General features: G+C 41.3%; 1 protein-coding gene across 1 annotated transcript; it reads left to right on the forward strand.

The window, feature by feature from the left end:
• Window positions 1–433: 433 nt before the first annotated feature.
• LOC308410751 (myosin heavy chain, skeletal muscle, adult-like) lies at window positions 434–21,000 on the forward strand (the record flags this gene model as incomplete). The annotated part of the gene is made up of 38 exons (XM_080904329.1): window positions 434–634; window positions 742–885; window positions 972–1,128; window positions 3,056–3,083; window positions 3,167–3,281; window positions 3,401–3,493; window positions 3,718–3,781; window positions 4,682–4,780; window positions 4,882–4,985; window positions 5,281–5,419; window positions 6,600–6,718; window positions 6,950–7,099; window positions 7,193–7,363; window positions 7,450–7,756; window positions 7,844–7,917; window positions 9,672–9,759; window positions 9,849–9,966; window positions 10,033–10,156; window positions 10,575–10,711; window positions 11,107–11,362; window positions 12,606–12,848; window positions 12,916–13,092; window positions 13,189–13,334; window positions 13,970–14,060; window positions 14,146–14,535; window positions 14,610–14,736; window positions 14,819–14,937; window positions 16,627–16,823; window positions 16,905–17,088; window positions 17,169–17,334; window positions 17,424–17,548; window positions 17,628–17,936; window positions 18,017–18,220; window positions 18,608–18,733; window positions 18,835–19,005; window positions 19,082–19,186; window positions 19,289–19,384; window positions 19,471–21,000. The coding sequence occupies 38 exons, from the start codon at window positions 434–436 to the stop codon at window positions 19,621–19,623; spliced, it is 5,817 nt and encodes a 1,938-aa protein (XP_080760455.1). The 3' UTR covers window positions 19,624–21,000.
• Window positions 21,001–25,296: the final 4,296 nt, after the last annotated feature.

Below are 25,296 nucleotides of genomic sequence, written 5' to 3' on the forward strand. Positions count from 1 at the left end.
CAAAGCTGTTGTCCATGCCATTCATTGCTTTTTAATGGAAAGTCTGAAGGATTACAATTGAAACAGTTTAAAAGTGACACAATACACCTATATATAGACAGTTTGAAGTACAAAATGGACATACTTGCTCATCCAAGGTGGCATGAGAGCCAGATCTCCAAATATAGGTGAAGCAGAACCCCCGACCATCTCTTATAAAAGCTGTCAAAGTCTGGTGAGGGTGTCTAGTCAGGTGTCTGTGGTGCACCATTGGAAAATTAACAACAGTACAGACAGTACAGTCATTTTTTATGATTTAAAGGCTCTAAAACTTCTGGGATTCAAGCATTCTTTGGAAATTCTGACTCAGGTAAGCAACATATTTTTTAAATTTCTCGTCATCTTCACTTTACTTTTAAACTCTTTTTTCATCCTTATCGCTCAGCTCAACAAAATGAGTGACACGGACATGGAAGTATTTGGGGTGGCCGCCCCATACCTGCGTAAATCTGAGCGGGAGAGAATTGCAGCTCAGAATGTGCCGTTTGATGCCAAAAGTGCCGTTTTTGTGCCTCACCCGAAGCAGGAGTATGTCGAGGGAAAAATCAGAAGCCAGGATGGCACTAAGGTCAATGTGGAGATTGAGGATGGAAAGGTGAAAGAGTCCAGCTATTATTTGACTATTTCTGACATCTTATATCGGTTTTTCTGTCTTTATCTGTCATTTTTTTTACAATGTATCTTTTTGAAATTGTACTTCAGGTTGTCACAGTGCATGTGGATGACATTCGGCCAATGAACCCACCCAAGTTTGACAAGATAGAGGACATGGCCCTGCTGACGCATCTGCACGAACCCGCCGTGCTTTTTAACCTCAAGAAACGCTACGCTGCCTGGATGATTTATGTAAGGACAACTGTGACTCACAATATCTTTAACTTTAATTCAATACCAACAGTCTGTATTCTGGGTTTTTTTTCTTGTTAATTCAGACCTATTCTGGGCTCTTCTGTGTGACTGTGAACCCTTACAAGTGGCTGCCGGTCTACAACCCAGAGGTGGTGGCCGGGTACAGAGGAAAGAAACGCCAGGAGGTCCCCCCACACATCTTCTCCATCTCTGACAACGCTTACCAGTACATGCTTACAGGTCTGGCCCCATAGTATTGTTATTGGCATGACTAGCGTCATGTTTGTCTGCATTTTTTGAGTTATATTAACAGTTCAATTAAAATTGTGTATAGTTTTAGATAATTAAAAGCATAATTACTTTAAAAAGTTTGATGTACTATCCAATATTTACAAAATGCAAATTAAACATGCTAAAAAAATTAACAACATAATGCAATGAAATGAAAAAGATCAATATTAAATAACCAAAATTACAGGCATATATGCACAAAAAGCAATACTCATACAGCTTTTAAGAAATACATAAAAAGTCCTGTTAACATGATTTTTTTCTTACCTTTTACCAGGTCCAACATGTAATTACAATTTTGCACTGACGTAAACCAAAATAATTTGTATTTACTTATTTCTTTAGTTTTATTGTGAAAAACAAATATTAGTCCTGAGGTGAAAGGTGGTGTAAGCTGTGTCTGTGTCGTGCACAGTGGATAAATCTAATTATCAGAAGTGCGCGAGTTAATTATATTGTGAGAAAAAGTTATTTATCTTGTGCACACAGGATAACTAAATAGTAGAGCAACTTAATTAACACGCTTCTGCAACAACTGCAGATGAAAGCAGTCACCTTATAATAGAGACTTTAATGATTCAGCTTTAGTTTCACTTCAAACATAAAACAGATAAACAGGAATCACTGACAGCTCAGGCTTCGTGTTACACAGTCCTCCATGGAGATCTTCAGCATGTGAAGCAAACGGTGTGTATACAGAAGAACAGAAGAAGTTCTCATGCTTCTTACGACCTTCCCAGGTGGAAATACAGTCCTGTGCTAAAGTCTTGAGCCACCCCTTATTTCTTTAAATCAGGGATTTGGAACATCAGGCCTCAAGGGCCGGTGTCCTGCAGGTTTTAGATGTTACCCTGGATCGACACGCCTGAATCAAATGATGAGGGCCTCTGGAGAACTTCGGACATGTTGAGGAGGTAATTTAGCAATTTAAATCAGCTGTGTTGAATCATGGACACATCTAAAACCTGCAGGACTTCGGCCCTCGAGGCCTGGAGTTGCTCACCCCTGGTTTAACTGGTCAATGTTCAATGCCTTAAACCAGAGGTGGGGAATTCCAGGCCTCAAGGGCCGGAGTCCTGCAGGCTTTAGATCTCACCCTGGGTGAACACACCTGAATTAAACGATTAGTTCATTACCAGGCCTCTGGAGAAAACATGTTGAGGAAGTAATTAAGCCATTTAAATCAGCTGTGTTGGATCAAGGACATGTCTAGAACCTGTTTGGAAGGATATGAAGATTTTTTTTAAATTTTATTTATTTATTTATTTATTTATTTATTTTTTTATTTTTATTTTTTTGAGCGTTGTTCCAGACCATACTCCATACCAGTTGGTGGCAGTAATGCACCTTTCAGTTATTTGCCAACTGCCAATACAAATGTAAGAAAGAAGAAGAAGGACATGTCTAAAACCTGCAGGACCTGCAAACCTGGCACACACAAAGCAAACAAACAAACAAACAAACAAACAAAAAAACCCTCTGAAAATGGTCAGGTACAAGGACTGGACTGAAAATGGGTGTAAACGCATCCAGTCTCCAAAGACAAACTGTGAAAGACCTTTAGAAAGCTAGGAGAACTGTTGCTCGAGACCACTTTAACAAAGTCTGGCTCCTTGGAAGTAAGATATAAGGAAAAGAAGGCTGGCTGGCTCAAGAATTTTGCACAGATTTGTATGTTGCATGACTTGAAGCACTTTTTATCTCTCACTCATACATTCCTTTCCTAAATAGACGCACAGGGGACATAAAATATAGTAAAAATTAAAGTGAAATGAAACTCTATTTAAAGACTAAAAAAAGTTCAAAGCCTAAAACCCCACAAACGTGCATCAGCCCCTCAAACTCCGATATCATCCACTTTCTTTCTTCTCTTCAGATCGAGAGAATCAGTCTATCCTGATCACGTAAGTATGACTTTATTAGCTGTTTACTTTTCGTTCTGCATATATTTCATTCCCATCGTTTGTCTGATGTCACATTTTATCAGTGGAGAATCTGGTGCTGGGAAAACAGTCAACACAAAGCGAGTAATCCAGTACTTTGCAACAATCACAGCAATGGGAGAGTCAAGCAAGAAGGAACAACCGGGCAGTAAAATGCAGGTTCAGTCCAATTAATTCATCTTCTAATTATCTAGAGATGAAACATGAGCAGAAAATCTGAAAGCTTTTACCTTAATTTAAATGAAAAGAACTTGAAATGTCTTTTTATTCTTCTGCAGGGGACTCTGGAGGATCAAATCATCCAGGCTAACCCTCTGCTGGAAGCTTTCGGGAACGCCAAGACTGTGAGGAATGACAACTCGTCTCGATTTGTGAGTTAAGACCAGCCGAGGCTGACATCATGCTATCATACTAAGAAAATTCAGCTGTTATAATGACAAAAAAACCCCAACTGATTATATCAGGTGATGTGAGCTTTAAGAATAACTTTGTTTTGTTTTTTTCTTTAAATGTAGTTTATTTATCTTAGAGCTTGATTACCAGAGACGTCCAATGGTCAAAATAGTGTCCCAGCTCATATGTTAAACTTTTCCAGGGAAAATTCATCCGCATCCACTTCGGAACAAAGGGGAAGTTGGCATCAGCTGATATTGAAACTTGTAAGTGCCCATTTTAACAGTTAATAATAAAGATAATTAACTGCAGCTTTTCTGTCACGAATGTTGGGACAGACTTTATACAAAAGATGGGTTTAGCCACAGTGAAATTACCCTCTGGTTTAAGGCTTTGGCTTTCACTGTCTCCCCAAAGAATATGATAGGTGATTATTCACAGACATCTATGTTTTCCACACAGTGTGCCCAGCTGTTCATCAGGAGTGTGACGGTGCAGAGGAGAGGTGATAGGAATGCCCTCCTCATCCAAAATCACTCAACGTCACAGCGAAATCAGAAGCACAGGAGACATTTTCTAAATCAACTCTACCTGCAGTAGACACCTGTCCAATCTAGCTGTATAAATTGCTCAGTTAGAAGCCTAAGTTGATTGAAAACTGATGAAAAATCTAGCAAAATTGAAATCAATTATTATAATAACATTAAGGTATTGGCCTGATAACAGCGAAATGAACATCATGTAGTTTTAAATATGACTTGAAACCAGTGACTGACATCATAAGCTCACAATCAAGGTACTGAAGTCATACATCAAGTGATCACTAGACTCCTTCTCCCCATAGACTTCCATATAATCTGACTGATTTCTGGAAGCAGAGAAGTCGCCCCCTGGTGGTCATTGGAAAGAACGCAGGATTAATGCGCCCTCATTACCTTTATTTTTCAGACCAGAGTCCTTTTTAAAAAAATATATTTTGTTTTATGCCTGAGGTCAATTAATGAAGGTCTTCTTATACATTTTCGATCAAAATCTAAACTTTATAGCTGCAAAACGTCTGACAGAGAGTGAGGCCTGAATGTGACTGTGAATATTTTTTGGAATAATTAATATTCTGCTGTCTGTCCAAGTTTTGTGATTTGTGTTTTATTTCTGGTTATTGTCAGACCTTTTGGAAAAATCCAGAGTGACTTTCCAGCTGCTTGCAGAGAGGAGCTATCACATCTTCTATCAGATCTTGTCAAACAAGAAGCCTGATTTAATCGGTGAATATACCAATCAATGAGCTCTAAATGGTTGTGACACAGTTTCCATGGCGTCTGGTCCTGCACAGAGCTATGAGCTATTTTTCTGTGCCTCATTTCAGAGATGCTGCTGATAACCAGCAATCCTTATGATTACCCTTTTATCAGCCAGGGGGAAATCACTGTGCTGAGCATCAATGATGCAGAGGAGCTGATGGCCACAGATGTAAGTGCAAAATATGCACAGAAATGTGGAATACAGGCTGAAGCCATGCACTTAATTACAGTATTTTTACTGATATATTTTGACATCAGATGAAAGACTTGAAATACCTGATTTTTGTTGGTTTTAAATTTTATTACTTAAATTATATGTGAAAATAATTATGCATAAATGTATTACTATTAATTTGAAAAATAAATCAATGCACAACATCAACACATCATTACATTTAAATGGTTAAAATCATGACATTGGCACTAAACTCAGAGAAGTTCCCATGTCTGTGTCTGTTCTTCAGAGAGCCATTGACATCCTGGGTTTTAGCACTGAGGAAAAGGTCGGCATCTACAAGCTGACGGGTGCCGTCATGCACAACGGGAACATGAAGTTCAAGCAGAAGCAGCGGGAGGAGCAGGCCGAGCCCGATGGCACTGAGGGTGAGACGTCTGAGGTGGTGCCTCCACCCTAATTTAAAACCAAAGCAGGCATCAGCGGGACAACTTTACAGCTTCACTGTGAATTTTGTTCCAACTTTTACTTTTGGGCCCCACAGCTGACCAAAACTAGGACGGCAATCTCTGTTTAACCAGGAAGAAAAAAGGTGGTTGGCGAGTGATTGCATTCAATGTTTTTTGCTGTCTGGGACCAGTTGCAAGTAGCTGCAGCCACCAACTGGTCACCAAGAAGTTTAGCTACACCACCTTCAACCAGCTTTGGCCACCCCGTATGAAGCAACTTGTCTCAGTCCAACTGAACTGGCTGCAGTCAGTCTCAAGGTTTGCAATTAACCGTCATCCAATTAATAAACGCAGACTGCAAAGACCTAAATATTCAGTCAGTCTGTGCTCATGAGCACAACTCTGCTGCTCCATCAGTCTGATGCATGTAGCTGCCAACTTGATCCCCAAAACTGATAACAGTCTGACTCTTATTGCCATTTTATTGCTGTCTTGACAAGTTGACTTGACGTGGTCACTGCAGTCTCCAACCACTGTTTCCCCCAATGTGACTGTAGCCTTAGATTTCCACGTTATACCTCTGCTAAATACACTGAAACAGATGCATACGTGACACAGAGGGGCCTGTTTATGATTTTGCTCAGTTCAAAATAGTTTTAGTTGGTGAATCATCAGTTTCCACAAAGTGTTTCAGAGGTCTATGCATTTCCTGCTTTGAAAGCTTCATGTAGGCGTGATGTGACACTTGAATTTGCCCCCTTTGTTCAGAATAGGCCTTTGATCTCAGGCACTTCCACTTATTTCTTTCACTCTTATAGTACTGCTTACTTTGCAATGTTCTGCATGAGGCACTGCCATATTTCGAGCAAATGAACAAGGCTGCTGTTTCCACCCGAGAGTCATCTGAACACAGCGCACAAAAAGTGAATTCGCTGAAATAGAGGTTATTTTTAAATTTTGCTTCATTTGTTTTTGATTCCTCATATTTTCATGATTATTATCAGTTTTGATGTGACATTTTGCTGACCTGCATTATCCATCTGTCTTGTTTCTTAACCATTTATCCAGGCTAAGGTCATAAGGGGCTACAGCGAGTTTCATCTAAAATGCAGGGTACACTCTCCCACTGACCTTCCCCTCTGTGTTATCTCTCCTGCAGTGGCGGACAAAGTTGCCTATCTGATGGGTCTGAACTCTGCTGATTTGCTGAAAGCTCTGTGTTGCCCTCGAGTGAAGGTTGGGAATGAATATGTCACCAAAGGCCAGACTCCACAGCAGGTACATGATGTTTCCACAGCTAAAAACGCCCACTAACCACAGCCCATCTGTGAGCATCCAGTATTTTTAAACCTACTTTGAATCAGTACAGACAGAAAGCATCGTAAAACCTCCTTCAAACTGGAGTTGAACCAGCAACCTAACGATTCCTGTTATTACACACCTACAGTCCGCTGTACAAGCTGAGCTATTAAAAGCAACACAATGTGAAAATGATGTCTGATTTTTCAGGTGAACAATGCTGTGGGCGCCTTATCGAAGGCCGTGTACGAGAAGCTGTTCCTCTGGATGGTCACGAGGATCAACCAGCAGCTCGACACCAAACTTCCCAGACAGCACTTCATTGGCGTCCTGGATATCGCAGGGTTTGAAATTTTTGAGGTGAAGGGGATTCCTGCAGAGATGAAAAAACATCAAATCCCTTTAAACATATTTCTGATTGTTTGATGGGTGAAACGTTTCTGTTTGACGCAGATAAACAGCCTGGAGCAGCTGTGCATCAACTTTACCAACGAGAAGCTCCAACAGTTTTTCAACCACCACATGTTTGTGCTGGAGCAGGAGGAATACAAAAAGGAAGGGATCGAGTGGGAGTTTATTGACTTTGGCATGGACTTGGCTGCGTGCATTGAGCTCATTGAGAAGGTTTGTTTACTTTTTTGTTACCTTAAATATTCAAATCAAGAGTAGAAGACAGGAATGAAACACTAATCACCTTTTCCACCTCTCAGCCGATGGGCATTTTCTCCATTCTGGAAGAGGAGTGTATGTTCCCGAAGGCCACAGACGGGTCTTTCAAAAACAAGCTGTACGACCAGCACTTGGGGAAGAACAGCATCTTTCAGAAGCCCAAACCATCCAAAGGAAAGACAGAGGCCCACTTCTCCCTCATGCACTACGCCGGCACCGTCGACTACAACATCAGCGGCTGGCTGGAAAAAAACAAGGACCCGCTGAACGACACCGTGGTGCAGCTTTACCAGAAAGCTTCCCTCAAACTGCTCTGCCAGCTCTTTGCCACGTATGCATCAGCTGATGGTATGCCAGCTCTTTAGACATCAAACACAGATGAGAGATTGAGATTAGATTAAGATTTCACCATTTATCTCATGTGGGGGTTTTTAGCTGCTGCTGATAGGAACAAGAAAAACTACAAGAAAAAGGGGTCCTCCTTCCAGACAGTTTCTGCACTCTTTAGGGTAAGACATAGTTATTATTTACCCGTAAATCCTTTTAACTCTTTTAAAATAAACTTACATGACACAGTTTTTCTGTATTAAGAACTGGAGCAGTAGTTATAGTTGTAATAGTTTCTTCTTTGTCCATCAAATATTGATAAAGAAATAATACAACTGGTTGATATTTGTGAGGAGGGACCACAAGCTTGAAAGCTCGTCTGGTCTTCTATACATTCCCTGAATAAATCATTTGTTTTTGTTGTTTTGCATAAATTTATAAAAATGTAACATTTAAGGAAACATAGAAGAAGACTCACCAGATAATAGATTTCAAGTCATTCCTCCTCCTTCTTTTTTCGTCTGCTCCATTTAGAGGTCACCACAGCAGATCATCTCTGTTCACCTCACCCTATCTTCCTCCTTCACTGCATCCATGAATCTTCTCTGTGCTCTTCCTCTTCTGTCAGCTCCATCATCAACATCCACTAATCTTCTAATCCTGTCCATCCTGCTCATTCCTAATCAAGATCTGAACATCTTCAGCTCCACCTCCCGTCTTTTTGTCAGTGCCACCGTCTCTAAATCATTCATCACAGCAGGTCTCGCCACCATCTTTTAAACCTTTCTTTTCACTCTTGCTGCTCTCACAAAGGCACCCCTGACACTCGTCTCCACCCACCCTGCCTGTCCTCTCTTCCTTACCTGTTTCGTGCACTCTCCAGAGCTTTGACTGCATCTTCACCTTTCCACATGTATTTTATCTTGTTTCTACTGACTCTCATTCCTCTTCTTTCCAGAGTTTACCTCCACCTCACCAGGCTCTCTGTCACTGCAGATTAGTGGTCTGAAGTTTCCCAAATTCCCAGACAGCTCTAGATAAATGAGACTAATTAACTGCTCACGTTTGAACCATAAAATAGATTATAGCACAAAAATGAATAGAAAAACAAAAAGAAAGCCAAGAAGCTATAGTTTTTTTTTTTCCGACGAGTCATTGTGACATGAGACCTCAGTTCGTCCAATTTATTTATCTTGGATAAACTAGGGTTCCAAGAAATTAATAAAACAGTTCCTCGTGATAATGTTTATTTGGGAACTTGCCTCAGAGTTTTGCTCCTGCGTGAAAGAAATATCTGCTTTAATGCGTAACCTTAGCTACTGTCTATTTATATTGAAATTAACTGAGTGTTAAAAGCAGTTTGACACTTTGTGAATCACACATTTGTGTTGTGTCAAGTTAACTGACAAAACTGTGTCTGTACAATAAATATTAATCTACTGCCAGCAGTTTATAAGCTCAACACAAATAATTTTTGGAGTTTCTTTTTATCAGACATTAAAATATAAAGATTAAACATCTTACTTAGTGCCATTCAGAGAGTGTGGCTTATTATACTAATATTATAATAGCCTATCCCGGGAACTCTGTGATCCAGATTCAGTGACTTTCCGTGTTTCTCACTGACGAGCATCTGCATCTCTGCATTGCACTCACACAGTTTATGGAAGCAACCAGCCAACCAAGCTTGCTAACATTGTCTTACACTTGAGCGCTCCATCGTGCGATCTAAAAATTGTCATATCTAGTAACAATGCTACAGTCAAAGCTCGAGAATAATGATTCCAAAAACCAGCGGGTAACATCTACTGTTAATGTGATTTCTGTGGTATCAAATGGTATCAAATCACTTTTATTGTCACATCACATGTGCTGGTACACTGGTGCAGCACATGTTACCATCAGTCCATCTGACTGAAAGCATGATGTGTTGCAGGAGAACCTGAACAAACTAATGGCCAACCTCAGGTCAACACATCCACACTTTGTCAGATGCATCATCCCAAATGAGACCAAGATACCAGGTAAAACAAACAGGAATAGACAACAAATAAAGAAAAAAAATTTGAACTGAAGTTACCCTGTGGGGAAAAGTTACCTCTATCTGTTGTAGGAATCATGGATCACCATCTGGTCCTTCATCAGCTGCGATGTAACGGAGTGCTGGAAGGTATCCGGATCTGCAGGAAGGGATTCCCCAGCAGGATTCTGTATGGAGACTTCAGGCAAAGGTAACATGTAATTTGTTTGAAGAACTGCCTCGAGTTTTAGACTAAACCTCCACACGTGTGTGACAGATACAGGATTCTGAATGCCAGCGCGATCCCCGAGGGCCAGTTTATTGACAGCAAGAAGGCCTCCGAGAAGCTGCTGTCGTCCATTGACGTGGACCACACCCAGTATAGATTCGGATACACAAAGGTATGTTTAAAAAATATATATATATTATATAATATTTCAGCTAAAATAATTTGAAATTGCTAGCAGGCAGCACAATGATGCCTCACAGAAGGTCCTGAGTTCAATTCCACCATCAGGCCGGGGCCTATCTGTGTTTGCGTGGGTTCTCTCTGGGTAATCCGGCTTCCTCCCACATTCCAAAGACATGCAGTTAGTGGGGTTAGATTAATTGGAAACTCTAAATTGCCCATAGGTGCAAATGGTTGTCTGTCTCTGTGTGTTAGCCCTGCGACAGACTGGCAACCTGTCCAGGGTGTACCCCGCCTCTCGCCCTAAGACAGCCGGCTGGGCTCCAGCCCCCACGTCATCCTGACAAGGATACGCAGAAGAGAATGGATGGATAATTTGAAATTGAAGAGAAATCTTTCTCAACTTGCAGGTGTTTTTCAAAGCCGGCCTTTTGGGTCTTCTGGAGGAGATGCGGGATGAGCGTCTAGCTGTGCTGATGACTCGAATCCAGGCTGTAGCCAGAGGTTACGTCACCAGGCTGAGGTTAAAGGAGATGATGAAGAAAAGGTCTGGCACTTTTTTTTTTCTTTTGGATTAGTGGATGTAGAATTTATGGAAAATTAGGCGAATGAAAGACGGAGAAAGTTAGATGGGATTGAACACAGGCTATTTCATAACTGCGTCCTTTATGGTAACAAAGGAGACTATTTCTTCTAAACTGTCATTAATTATGATTGTAATTGCAGTCGTGATCTTTGTCCCACATTAAAAATGCCAAGATAATTTCTCATTTTTACTCTGCTTCCCTTCATTTTTTTTCCCTTTCATTTTTTAAGCTACTCTGACATTGTAGCTAGTGAAAAAGTGAGGAATAACTTAGAGAAACCTTAAAAAGATCAGATTTTCTCATCACCTTCACATCTGTAACAAATTCTTCATTGTTTTGCTTTTTCACTCTGTAGAGAGGCCGTTTACATCATCCAGTACAACATTCGTTCGTTCATGAATGTGAAGAACTGGCCTTGGATGAAGCTCTTCTTCAAGATAAAGCCTCTGTTACGAAGTGCAGAGGCTGAGAAGGAGATGCAGACCATGAAGGAGGAGTTTGCTCGACTCAGAGAGGAGTTGGCAAAGTCGGAGGCCAGGAGGAAGGAGCTGGAAGAGAAGATGGTCATGCTGGTGCAGGAGAAGAATGACCTTTACCTTCAAATACAAGCAGTATGTAAACACTCAGCCCTGAGTGGGACAAAGTGGTCTGTTTGTATTGATTTTGTTCTGCCTGATTTGAAGATCAGATTAAATTAAAGATGATCAATAATGAGGTAAGATAAGAACTAGTATAATTGATCACTGCAGGGAAACTGGAGGAAAACAAACTTAAAATAAGAAGAAAGCAAACTGACCATGATGTTAAACTTAAAGCAAATAATGCTTATAACAGCGTTACAACATATTAAGATTTGAGTCAAAGGTTTCTGGTGTTGGTGCACAGAAAAAGCCCACTGCTACTACTGTGGTAATCTCTATTAATGCAAGAACAAGTGATGTAAAGAAAATGCTGGTCTATCTTTTATTCAGACATGAAGGTCAGTCAGTACATGATTTATTTAAGTACTGTGAGTTCACCTACGCAGGCTGTGATGCTCGAGGAAACGAAGAGCAAGATCTCTCTGCTGTGCAGAATAACGCCATTAGAATCACCATCCTCTGAAATTAGAGCTCATGTCAGCGCTTCCTAGAGTTCGAGCAGCTGTTGAAGGAAGCGTGAATGTTTCCTCCATGCTGTTAAGAAACCACTAAAGAGAAAAACGAGAAAAAGACCTGCTGGGAGCGACAGTGAATGGACAATGTGGTAACACGAGACTGACCCCTGTGCAGAAATAATCTTCAGTTTATTAAGGAAGTGTTAAATAAGAAGAAAATGACCTGACAGGATGTTAATCTGAGCACTTTGAAGAAACGAAATGTGGAGGGACTGCACAAACACATCACTGGAACATTTCTGTGGCCTGATTATTGACTGCCAGCTGCTTCCATATAACTTTCTGAGGGAATTCATCGTTGATTTGAATCAACACACAGTTTGGATCTGACTCAGAGCTCATCCAGATCACTGTGACTGAGCATTTTGATTGCATCCTGATCACTTCCTGAACATACATCTGAACACTTCCTCTAACGTCTGCTTCAGCTCCGCCGACATGAAGACAAAGGAAATAGCTTGTAGTATTCATTAAAAGTTTTCTTTATACCATCACAGAGAAAGGGAAATGGTCGGCTTCTGCACCGTCAGCAGGCAGCTCAGCTATCCTTAAAGGAAAATAGAAGATTCCAAACAGATCCCTGTGCAAAAACATGAAATGTGAATATGTGTCCAAACTTTAGAAAAAGAATAACTATTAACCGAGGTTAAATTAAAAATTTACTGCACTATGACAGTCATTGTGTCCTGTTTCCTCAGGAGAGGGAGAACCTGTGCGATGCTGAGGAAAGGTGTGAAGGCTTGATAAAGAGCAAGATCCACCTGGAAGCCAAAGCCAAAGAATTCTCCGAGAGGCTGGAGGAAGAGGAGGAGATCAACGCTGAAATCACCGCCCAGAAGAGGAAACTGGAGGACGAATGTTCTGAGCTCAAACGGGACATAGACGACCTGGAACTTACCATCGCCAAAGTGGAGAAAGAGAAATATGCCACTGAAAATAAGGTGCCTCTGATGATTTCTGTTGTCTGAACTTTTAAAGCTTTTGTTTTTAACAAAGTTCTTTCCTTAGGTTAAGAATTTGATCGAGGAGTTAACGACTCTTGAGGAAAACCTGTTGAAGTCCTCAAAGGAGACGAAAGCTTTGCAGGAGGTGCACCAGCAGACTTTAGACGACCTCCAGGCAGAGGAGGACAGAGTCAGTTCTCTAATAAAGACAAAGACTAAGCTGGAGCAACAAATTGATGATGTAAGTATAAAAGGCTCAGTGCTTCTTAAGATGAAGCCATCACGTAAACTTGTAATGTTAGCTGCAGACTTAGTGATTGATGTAAACATCCTGCAGTTGGAGGGGCTGGTGGAGCAGGAGAAGAAGTTGCGTGCCGACTTGGAGAGATCCAGAAGGAAACTGGAGGGAGATCTGAGGCTGTCCCAGGAAACCATCATGGACCTGGAGAATGAAAAGCTGCAGGCGGAGGAACAACTGAAAAAGTGAGTTAATAAATAGATTACTAAAAAAAAGATTTCGCCAAGCAATGAATCCGAGCTTTTACCTCCTAAACCCAAGAACATTCTGTTCAGCAGTGTCCGTCCAGACAAAAGCTTTTTATTCCTTTTTATCTAGAGATGACCTTTTGCTGTTTTATCTCCTAAACCACAGAGTGAATCCACATCCAACTATCCCTGTTTCCTGTTTGAAATGTCAGCTAATCACACCACCTTGTTGTATTGAGCCCACACAGCAGGTAGCAAAGCAGCAGATGTAGTAATGAACAAAAAGTGCTTTTCGATACAAGCAGGAAGAGTTCAAAAGGACAAAAATCCAGACAATCGACAAGATCACAGAATCATCACAGAGGCACAAAGTGAAGGAAAACACACACAGGTGGAAACAACAGGACTTTATGGCAACACAACAAGGTTTAAATACTAATAAAATAATAATTAAAAAAAACTAACAGCAATACTCTTTAAATTTTCATTAAATTACATTAATATTCAGCACCATCCCACACTGAAAAAACAACATGGGAATGATGGCTCCATCCATCTTTTATATACAGTGAAACTTTGATCTTATAAATGGAGTTAAATATTATCTGAACCTGAAATCATTCTCTTCTCAGGAAGGACTTTGAAATCAGCAGCCTGCAGAGCAAAGTTGACGACGAACAAGCTCTTAGCACGCAGCTTCAAAAGGCGATTAAAGAGCTTCAGGTGTTTATGTAATTGTAGCAGTCTCAAAGTATCGAGCACTTGATGTTCAGCGTTATGATACCAGTTTCATGTGTTCAAATTGTAGGCTCGCACTGAAGAACTGGAAGAGGAAATCGAAGCTGAGCGTGCAGCTCGGGCCAAAGTGGAGAAGCAGAGGTCTGACCTGTCCAGAGAGCTGGAGGAGATCACCGAGAGGCTGGAAGAGGCCGGAGGAGCCTCCGCCGCTCAGGCCGAGCTCAACAAGAAGCGCGAGGCTGAGATTCAGAGACTGCGCCACGAACTGGAAGAGTCCACCCTGCAGCATGAATCCATCGCTGTTGCTTTACGCAAGAAGCAGGCGGACAGCGTTGTGGAGCTCGGCGATCAGATAGAAAACCTTCAAAGGGTCAAGCAGAAACTGGAGAAAGAAAAGAGCGAGATGAAGATGGAAATCGATGACATGGCAAGGAGTATGGAGACTGTTCTGAAAAGCAAGGTAAACATCTGTCTGCAGAGGGGACTTTTTTCTGAAATCTTCTCTTCTATTATAACCAGAGCTCTATGTTTCAGGCTAACGTGGAGAAACAGTGCAGGAGCCTTGAAGATCAAATGAATGAATACAAGACCGAAGCAGATGAAGCCCAGAGGTCTCTTAGTGATTACACTACCCTGAGTGCTCGACTGCAGACAGAAAATGGTAGGTTTTTAATTAAAAAAGGATAAAAAGAACATTTTAGATGCTCAGACACGTGAGTTTTTATTCTTTTTGTCCTGGACAGGTGAACTTACCCGTCTGCTGGAAGAAAAAGAGTCCATTCTGTTCCAGGTGAACAGAGGGAAGACTGCAGCCGGTCACAAAATTGAAGAGATGAAGAGACTTTTGGACGAAGAAATCAAGGTCTGAAAGGCACAACAAAGATTGATATCTAGTCACAGCAAGGATTTAGAGTTCTTACTAATCTCTTGTGAACGGATGAGAAATTCAATCTCAAAACCATCAGCTATGATGATTTAGCAGTTTATTAGCTTTTTTTTCATATCTATCTGCATTAGGAAACAATGACTGACTGAACTGGATGTTTTGGCCACAGACATCAAAGATTTTAGGAATCTTTTAGTTCATTGGAGCCAAACCATGTGACCGTAAATAAACGTTTGATGCATGCAGACTAATTTTGCAGTCCATGACTGCAATACCTCGACTGACTCTTTCCAAGACAGGTCAGTAATTTATCAGACATTTATCACTGTCTTCTCTGTGTACAATACAAAAAGCTGTAAAGCTGTGATTAACATATTTGTCAAACATGTAAAAGCCAGAAGAAAAAAACAAATAAGTTTATTAATATATTCTGAATGTGTAAAGAAGGTGCATTTTTACATTTAGGCCGAAGGGGGCAGTATATTCTGAATTATAAGAAATAGCCATGATTGATCTGAATGATTTTTAATGACCAGCAGGGGGCGACTCCTCGTGGCAGGAAGAAATATTTTCACGCCCCATCTAAACAAAGCAATGACAGAAAAGCTGAGCCGTGACTTTATTTAGAAACTCATTCTCAATGAATCCTTCAGTAATTGTTGTTATAAACAAACAACTTTCATTTCAAACAACTATTTGTAACTTTTGTCTCTAGACTGCTTCATTAGTCTGCGCCACTTCTTCAAAAAAGCAACAATTTAAAGAGAATGTGAACATTGCCAAACATGGAAAAATACAGTTCAGTCTTAGTTTTATATAAAAAAAGAAAATTCAGAAACTTGTGAACAGAGATGAAAAAAATATAATTTAGTGAGAGTTTAATACTATTCACTCGTATTGGCTGCAGTGAGCCTGTTTTTGACTGCAGAGCTGTGGCGGGGCGTGGTCTGGGGCGTGGCTGCAGGGGAGGCGGCCAAACCTGAGCAGCATCTGCAATCTTGCCTTGCCGGCTTAAAACAGAATGAACTAGGTCCTGTTGTTGTTGTTGATGTGTGTAGGCTGTAGCTGAAAAGAAGTGCACTGAAGAGTGCAAACATGTGGATGCGGATGCGCATATTTGCACCCCACCAGTGGGGTGCACCACACACTTTGAGAAGCACTGGTTTAGAGTAATATCTAGCAGCTGTTCTGTCACATTATTGTGTTGCCACCTTTGTGAGATCTTTGTGAGTGACTTCATAATTGGATCTGAGAAAAAACAGAATCTGAAGTCAGCTTGATAAAGCTTCACAGCCAGTTTCCGCTCCTCGTTTTGTTGTTTCTGTCTTGCTGTTTCTCACGGCTCCTTTCAGAGAGAAACCTTTAAAAAGCATCTGTACCGCACCTGCTCAGGATGAAAAATAGAGCCATGTTAGAGATTAGCTGGTGAACATTTAGCAGCTAGAGTCAGGAGACCAAAATCAGACTTCAAAGGAATTCAAATGTTGCTCCATAAATATTAAATGTAAAAGTTGCCTGCAGTCATGACTCAGTATGATTCACAGCTGTAGTCACAGCTTGTTCCTTCTGTTCCCAGAGGGCAAAAAAATTTGTTACTGCATCTCGGTGAAGCAGTTTTAAAAGGCATGAAGCAGTTTTTTTGTGTACGTTTTTAAATTTCTTTAGACAAAAAACACCTTGGCTCACAGTTTGCAGTCATCTCGTCACGACTGCGAGCTCTTAAGAGAGCAGTACGAGGAGGAGCAAGAGGCCAAAGTTGAGCTGCAGCGCTGCCTGTCCAAGGTGAACAGTGACGTGGCTCAGTGGAGAAAGAAATACGAGACAGACGCCATCCAGCGCACCGAGGAGCTCGAGGAGGCAAAGTAAAAAACCTCACAGTGTGTATCTCGGGTCAGCGCTGATGGGCTTCTTCTGCTTTAACGCAGTTTATGTTCGGTTCAAAGGAAGAAGCTGGTCCAGCGGCTGCAGGAGTCCGAGGAGATGACAGAGGCAGCAAATGTCAAGTGTGCATCGCTGGAGAAGACCAAGCAGAGGCTGCAGGCAGAGTTCGAGGATCTCATGGTTGAGCTAGAAAGGTCAAACGCAGCAAATGCCACCTTAGACAAGAAACAGAAGAATTTCGACAAGGTGGGTCTTTCTGTTTTGAAACATGTCCTCATTTGTATCATCATAAGGCTACACTGATTACATGTGCTGCTTCCTGCCAGGTTTTGGCTGAGTGGAAACAGAAGTATGAGGAGAGTCAATCAGATCTGGAAGTCTCCCAGAGAGAGTCCAGAGCGCTGAACACAGAACTCTTCAAGCTGAAAAATTCATACGAAGAAGTCTTGGATCACCTTGAGAGCATGAAAAGAGACAATAAAAATCTTCAACGTAAGGCTTCTGCAGGAAATAAATTGCTGTTTGGATTCTGAGCGGCTGCAGTCAACGTTTTACATAAAGTGTGTTGATGTGTCTTTTAGAGGAAATCACAGATATCACCGAGCAAGTTGGACAGTCCACCAAAATGCTCCGTGAGCTGGAAAAAGCCACAAAGCACACCGAACAAGAGAAGAGAGACACCCAGGCAGCTCTCGAGGAAGCTGAGGTATTTTTTCGCCCCAACAAACTTTAATATTTTATAAAATAACAACAACAACACTAATTGCTGTTTTCTCTCTCTGAAGTCTTCCTTGGAACAAGAGGAGGCCAAAATCCTGCAACTTGAGCTGGAGCTGAACCAGATCAAGTCAGAGGTGGAGAGGAAGGTGGCAGAGAAAGACGAAGAAATCGACCAGCTTAAAAGGAATTACCAGAGAACGGTGGAATATCTGCAGATCACGCTGGATGCAGAGACGCGCAGCAGGAACGATGCTGTCCGGATGAAGAAAAAGATGGAAGGGGATCTAAACGAGATGGAAATACAGCTGGGTCACGCCAACAGGCAGGCAGCCGAGGCAACCAAACAACTGAGAAATCTGCAGACTCAGCTGAAGGTGCGTGGGAACTTTTTCTGTTCTGGTTAAAAATTCTGGGATGATGTTTAAAATCCCAGAACTACTGCCTCCATCCTCAGGACACCCAGGTCCATCTGGATGAAGCCCTCCAACGTCAGGAGGACCTAAAAGAGGAGCTAGCTATCATAGAACGCCGCAACAATCTTATGATGGCGGAGAACGAGGAGCTGAGGGCGTCGCTGGAGCAGTGTGACAGAAGTCGAAAGCTCGCTGAGCAGGAGCTGATGGAGGTCAGCGAGCGTGTTCAGCTGCTGCACTCTCAGGTGAGAGCGCAAAATACAGAGTCCATTTTTTAGTGTATTTTTTTTGTGTAATTTTTTAGAGAACTGGACTTAATCAATAGTAAAAATAACATTTATTTGCAGTCTTTCTGTGTATAAAGTAGTTGAAAATAAGCTCTATTTAAACCAACTGCCCAATAAAATCTGGTTTTATATCAGCGCTGTGTAACAAACACACGAAACATCGGCAGTTTGATTTAGGAAATTATGGATTGAACTACCTCCTCTGTGTTTTACAGATGATGCGTTAAAGTTCAGATTTTCAGCTACTTTTCTCTTCATTTCTCTCTTTAATTTTGACACTTTCACTAATGTAAGGGACCCAAAGACTTCTTTCAATGTCATATTTCAATGTTGTTTAATGACCAGAACACCAGTCTCGTGAACTCTAAGAGGAAAATGGAAGCTGATTTGGCTCAGCTGCAGTCGGAGATGGAGGAGACCGCGCAGGAGGCGAGGAGCGCAGACGAGAAGGCCAAGAAAGCCATCACGGATGTCAGTCTCCTCCTCAAATCAATTAACTGCGCTGTCACTTGAATGAGGGCTGCTGGACTTTGAGGCTGGATTAAAATTTCACAGTTCACATTTGCATGCAGGCTGCCATGATGGCTGAGGAGTTGAAGAAGGAGCAGGACACCAGCGCTCACTTGGAGAGGATGAAAAAGAACCTGGAGGCCACGGTGAAAGACCTGCAGCAGCGTCTGGATGAGGCCGAGCAGGTGGCACTTAAAGGAGGGAAGAAGGAGATTCAGAAGCTGGAAGCCAAAGTACGATCTGACAGAGAGCAACGACACATGCCGAGAAATTAAGGCTCAAATCTAAACTAAATATATTTCTATTAAGGTCCGTGAGCTGGAAAATGAGTTGGAGGCAGAACAGAAACACAGTGGAGAGGCCGCGAAAGGTGTGAGGAAATATGAAAGGAGGATTAAAGAGCTCACTTATCAGGTAACAAGTCTGTTACGTAACAAAGCAAATTTCACAAGCTGCTCAGAGAAGGAGAGAAAATGTTCAAAGAGATGTGAGAGAAGCACTTCTGTTTGATTTCAGGGTGAGGAGGAGAAGAAGAACTCGGCGAGGCTGCAGGATCTGGTCAACAAGCTGCAGCTCAAAGTGAAAGCATATAAGCGGCAGTGTGAGGAGGCGGTGAGAGAAAATCCTTAAACACTGTGAGAAATGCAGGCGTGTTATGTAGACAAAACTCTTCTTTACTGTGGCTCTCTGAAACACAGGAGGAACAAAGCAGCATCCATTTGGCTAAGTTTCGGAAAGCGCAACATGAACTGGAGGAGGCAGAGGAGCGAGCTGATGTCGCAGAGTCCCAGCTGAATAAATTAAGAGCGAGGAGTCGTGACGTTGCTGGTAAAGGGGAATCGAAGTCTTAGGAAATAGAAATCATCAACTTCCAAAAAGTCCCCTGAACAAATGGTTGTTTTCAGCTTTGTGACAGTGCATCGTTGCATTTTCTTTTGTATTACTTTGAAGTGTTTTTATTGGGATTAAGAATCAACTTTTACATTTATCTGAACAAAAAAAAAGAACAAATTAGTTCTGCAAAATCTTATGATACAAATAAGCTGAAGTCAAAAAGTCAATTTTTCACAGGAATGTTTGTAGCTGAGTGAAGTGACCTGAAAGTATGTGCGTGGGAGCAATAATATGAGCTGGAACAGTTCTCCAGTGCTTTCAAAGAGGATACACTGGACCACATATTACGAAAGGAAAGGTGGTAAAGCATCCCGTCCCATCAGACATGCTTACAAAATGTGTTTTCCATTTCACACCATAACCTCTTGATGTGTTTTGAACCTTTGCTGACAGACTGATAAACCCGCTGATGGTTATGCTGCTGTGATAAAATCAGCTTCTTATGAAGTTGTTTATTTAAAAATAAAGATTATGAGACATTAAGTTTCTGTTAGTGCTGTCTGCTGCTGTTTTTAAAATCATAATGACTTAATTTGAGCTCAGTCATAGAAGGCCTTAATAAAGGCAGGAGTCACACTGGATCGGCTCTCCGGCAGGAGCAGAAATACAAATGAACAGAACAAACACTTCAGTTCAGTTTACAAAATTATTATTATTTTTTTATTTAAAAATTACAATCTTGGTAATGAAGTAATATTTATCACTGATGGTTCTCTCTTTTATGATCTGCATGTGATAACACCGAGCGCATGGTATCTGAAATGAGCTCTTTATGGTCTGTCGTTGGGATGCTGTAGTTTGAGCTCAGCAAACACACGTGTCGACATCTGTTGTGGCATCAAAGCCGTTCTCGTTTCCCGAGTCCTCATTAAGTGCTTTTATGCTGTGGTTAGGAAAGAAATACACAGTTAGGTCCATAAGTATTTGGACAAAGACAGATTTAATTTTTTTTACCACAACAGTGTACCTTAAATCAAATAATAACTGCAGTTTTTCAGTGAGAAGAAAAACCAGGATGTTAAACCAGGATGTTTAATACTTCTGCGCTCTCTCGGGCCACTTGGTATTCCTGAACTGGACAGTACATTCCTGGATGTGGACTGTTTGAGTGAACAGTTACTAATTGCGAATTAAACACTTGGAATCAACTCTGTATTTTTGTTTGTTTGTTTGTTTTTAAATCTGCTTCATCTGGCCAAGAAATGGCTAATATTATTTTACAAATGGTTGCAATTCCAAAACAATTAATGCAACACTCCTGTTGAATTGCGTTAAAGTGGACTATCTTCAATCAGATCTCACTCTAATATCTGCAGTGCATTGTCACTTCCTGTTCCTGTTAAAAAGCATGTGGTGTTTTGTGTAACTCAGGGGTGTCCAACTCCAAGCCTCAAGGGCCAGATTACCTCCTCAGCATGTCCTGAAGTTCTCCAGAGGCCTGGTAATGAGCTAATCGTTTAATTCAGGTGTGCTGACCCAGGGTGACATCTAAAACCTGCAGGACACCGGACCTTGAGGCCTGGAGTTGGACACCCCTGGTGTAGCTTATCTGTGTAGCCCATTTAATGTAAACTTTTAGATAACGACTTATTTAAAAGTGTAATCTTCACTTTTTATCCAAAGCACACTCTCTGCTGAATCACAGTATTCACTCACTGTGTCTTCAGGGATTCGCTAGCTTAGCTCAGGTTGTAGTTGACTCGCTAGCAGCATGGCCTCTTCACCTGTCCCTCCTACAACTTCCTGCTCTGTGTGTAAGAAGTTTAGAAGTTTATTACAAGTACAATGATACTTGTAATAAATGTCACCTGTTTACAGCTTTGGAGGCCAGACTCACTGAACTGGAGACCCGGCTCCACACCCTTGAAAATCCCGTAGCTAGCCAGGCCCCTGTACTCGGTGCAGGCAAAGGTAGCTTAGCCAGCGTTAGCTCTCTCCCAGCTGATTGTCCGGAGCAGGTGGGAAAACAAGATGGCTGGGTCAGGAGGAAGTCTAAACCAGAAGTCCCTGGAACAGCACTGACACGTTCACGTCTCGTCTCTTCAGCAGCTTAAAACCAAGTTCTTCCTTCCCACTTTGCCAAGTGCTGCTTATAGTAGGTCTTACCTTACAATAAGCACCTTAAAACAGAACCTTAATACATTTTATATAAATAAAATTTAATGAAACTAAATTTAATAAACCATAAAATACTTTTTTTTATTTTAAGGGGTGAACTTTTAGACTATTTTTCTTGCAGGTTTTATCTTTAGTTTACACATTTGTGCTTTGTGTAGGGTGTGGAGCAGGATCCACATGCATGCACAGTCAGGGTGAGGCTGTTGTGGAAAATGACTAAACTGCATAGCAACAGGGAGTTTCCTTTTGCAGGAAGAAGACATGTGATTGGAGCAGAGATGAAACATTTGCAAGACACCAGACTGATCACCAAAGGGAGAGCCAAGTCTAAACTGCGGCTCCTCCTCAACTTTTTAACCAATCACATTCATGTATTGTTTTTATTGTATTAAAAAACGTTGGCACGCTTTTGTCCATCCAGCCTGTGACAGTGCAGAGGGACGTCCATGGTGCTGTGAGATTTTAACCTTCAACCGTTTAAAATATTTTGAAAACGTATGTTTCAAGTTTGCTCATCTTCTCCCAGAAATGAACACGACAGTCCACAATTTAAAAAATGGAACTTATTAACAATATGTGGGAATAAAACTGGTACAGATAAACTTCTGCAGTGACCAGAGGAGCGGCCAGGTGTTGGGTTGTGCCTCTCTCTTGGCTTTGCCCTGGCTATGAGCAAAGAAATGAAAATAAAATATTCCCTTGTAAAATTATAAAACAGTTAAAGTATTAATGAACTGTTGCTTAGTCCGTTAAAATAATAATAAATGATAAAAGTAACGCATTGTTTATTTCTGTTTTTCTTACTGACAACAATCAGGAAAACATTACTGGGTTCAAAACTAAACTTAAAAACAAGACTTACACGTTACAACAAAATAGAAGAAAATATGCAAACAGCTCACAGTAAAACATACAGAGTGATTGGACAAAATGAATGGAGTAAAACAGCCTGTTCCCACTCAGCTGCTGCTACCACGCTAAGGATTTCAACAAAAAAAACGATGCACACAGCCAGTATTGAAAAGCTGCTCATTAGCACTGCAGACACTCACCAGTTCAACTGTAACATTATTATCGGCTCACAGCTACAGCAGAAAAGCAGAGGGCTGAGATAAAAGCCCTGAACGCCACAGGCCTGAAAATCATTGCAGAAAAGCAGCTAATTTGGCCGCACGAAAATCCACCTTTTTCCCCTCCTGTCAGCACCGCAGTGACCAGCAGCAGCTGCTATGGTCATGACATTTGTAGAAATCCGTGTGAAGCAGGGCTGGAATTACCGCTGCACATGTGTGACTTTGAGCGCAGGAGGGTTACATACAAGTGCTGAAGGTAACCTCCAAGAGAGGAGGAGGAGGAGGAGGAGAACGTGAAGAGCTGACAACTTGTTTGCACTGACAGAAACAGGATGCTAAGTGGACATACGAGGCAAAGAGTGTCCACCGGCTCATCAATATTTTAGTCACACTGTGGGATTGTTCATTCACCTCGAGCACAGGAGCAGCAGCTTAAAACTGTTGCTGGATACTCAGAGGTTTATACAGATATTTAAAACAAGAACATAAAGAGACAAAAAACAATGACAAAGACACAAAAACTAATCATTAAAAACTTCAGTTTGTGGTCTAAGCGTTGAGAGGCCTCATAACTGTCATAATAAACTTTATATAGAGAGCGAGTTTTCGAAATCAGCATTTAATAACAGTGATTTTTCTTTCAGGGTCTGAGAAACAGTGGGATACGTTTCATTAAAATTCACAGAGATGAGAAATTTGACCAAAATATATACTGCTTAAAAAAATGAAAGAAAGCCATTTTGTGTGGCATCGGGTCAGTTACGTAGCTGAGGGGGGTGTTAATTAGTTTCAGCTGCTTTGGTGTTAATGAAATTAGCAACATGTGCTCTGAAGGAACAGAAACAGGAATGGTTTTACAGGTGGAGGCCACTCCCTCATGATCTTTTCTGATTCTTTTTTCAGTGGTTTCCTGTCAATGCCACTACTGGTAGCACGAGGCAATACCTAGACCTTACGAAGGTTGCACAGATGTCATTGCAAGAAGGTTTGCTGTGTCTTCCAGCGCAGTCCTGAGAGCACGGAGGAGATTCCAGAAAACTGGCAGCTACTTTAGCCGGACAGGGTCATAGGAAGCCCTTAACCCTCCAGCAGGCCACAGTGGGAAAGTCTCTAACCAGACAATCAGAGGCAGACTTCATGAGGGTGGCCTGAGGGTCTGACATCCTGTATTGGGTTTGTGTTAACTGCCTGGCACTTGGAGTCTGATTGGCATTTGCCATAGAATACCAGAATTGGCAGGCCCACAACTGGTGCCTCTGCTGGGTCTGGAGAACATTGTTGGGCATGACTGGTTTGGTGGTGGGTCAATGTCGGTCGGGGAAGTAAATCCATGGAGGGACTCTGCAGGCCTTCCAACAGCACCCTCACTGCCATGAGGTATCGGGATGAGATCCTTGGACCCACTGTTAGGTCCTATTATGCATTAAAAATCAAAATGGGCTCTTTCTGGAGAGTAAAATGCAACATCTCACCATAAATATGAATCAAGAAAAATGCCTCATTTAAATTATATAAGACAAAGATTTATGCGTTCATATTTGACACTTCAGTTAATTCAATTTGCTATTATTGTTATTATTACAAAGCCTGTAAACATACATTCTTCCATACTGCTTGAGAGTAGATGTGATATATTTTCAAGCTGACAAGCTGCTGTTCACACCTGCTCCCGTGCACTTCTCCCTCTAATATGACGACATATTAAATTACAGACACTCTCCCATGCTTAGTCTAAATGTGGCACAAAGCGGTCACCGTGTATTTCCATACGCCTGTGATGTTCACACGGCCTTCAGTGAGGCACTCACTGAACTCTGTTATGTGTTAACTTGTAATCAAAGCAGACAAAGCAGACACGTTCCCCCAAGGTGGCTGACTGTCACCAACTTTAGGAGTCATCTGGGCCAAGAAGCATCTAAATGTGAATAATTTAAGCATAATGCATAGTGCCACTGAGTTAGACCCAGAAACCAATGCCTGCCAATATGTTTGTATTAAGGTATATACAAAAGTGATTTAAATGTAGAATTATTATTAATTATTAATCAATAATAATTGTGTCTGGGTTATTAATTACATTTTTGTTTGACTTTTTCTTTAATTATAAGCTGTTTTTTCTATCAGGTGATGCTTGATAAACTTTTATTTAGTGCATAAAAAATAACAAGCATTAACCCGCCTTGCTCTCCAGTTCTCTAGTATGCAAAAATACGCTGGTATAAATAAAATGTTTTTGGAATGCAAAGTGACAACATTGAACAGGCATGACGAGAATGACATGATAACCTTTGAAAAGCATTTTATATGTATTAATGGCACATGTAAATCTGATAGAGTGCAAAAACAGATAATATACCATTTAGAAAGCCATATTTTTGACCTTTTGCTAGAATATATCAGTATTTGCTAGTCTTACATTGAAGATGTGATGGTCAGTGC

This window comes from Rhamphochromis sp. 'chilingali', assembly GCF_963969265.1.
Source record: "Rhamphochromis sp. 'chilingali' genome assembly, chromosome: 15".
Lineage (NCBI taxonomy): Eukaryota > Metazoa > Chordata > Actinopteri > Cichliformes > Cichlidae > Rhamphochromis > Rhamphochromis sp. 'chilingali'.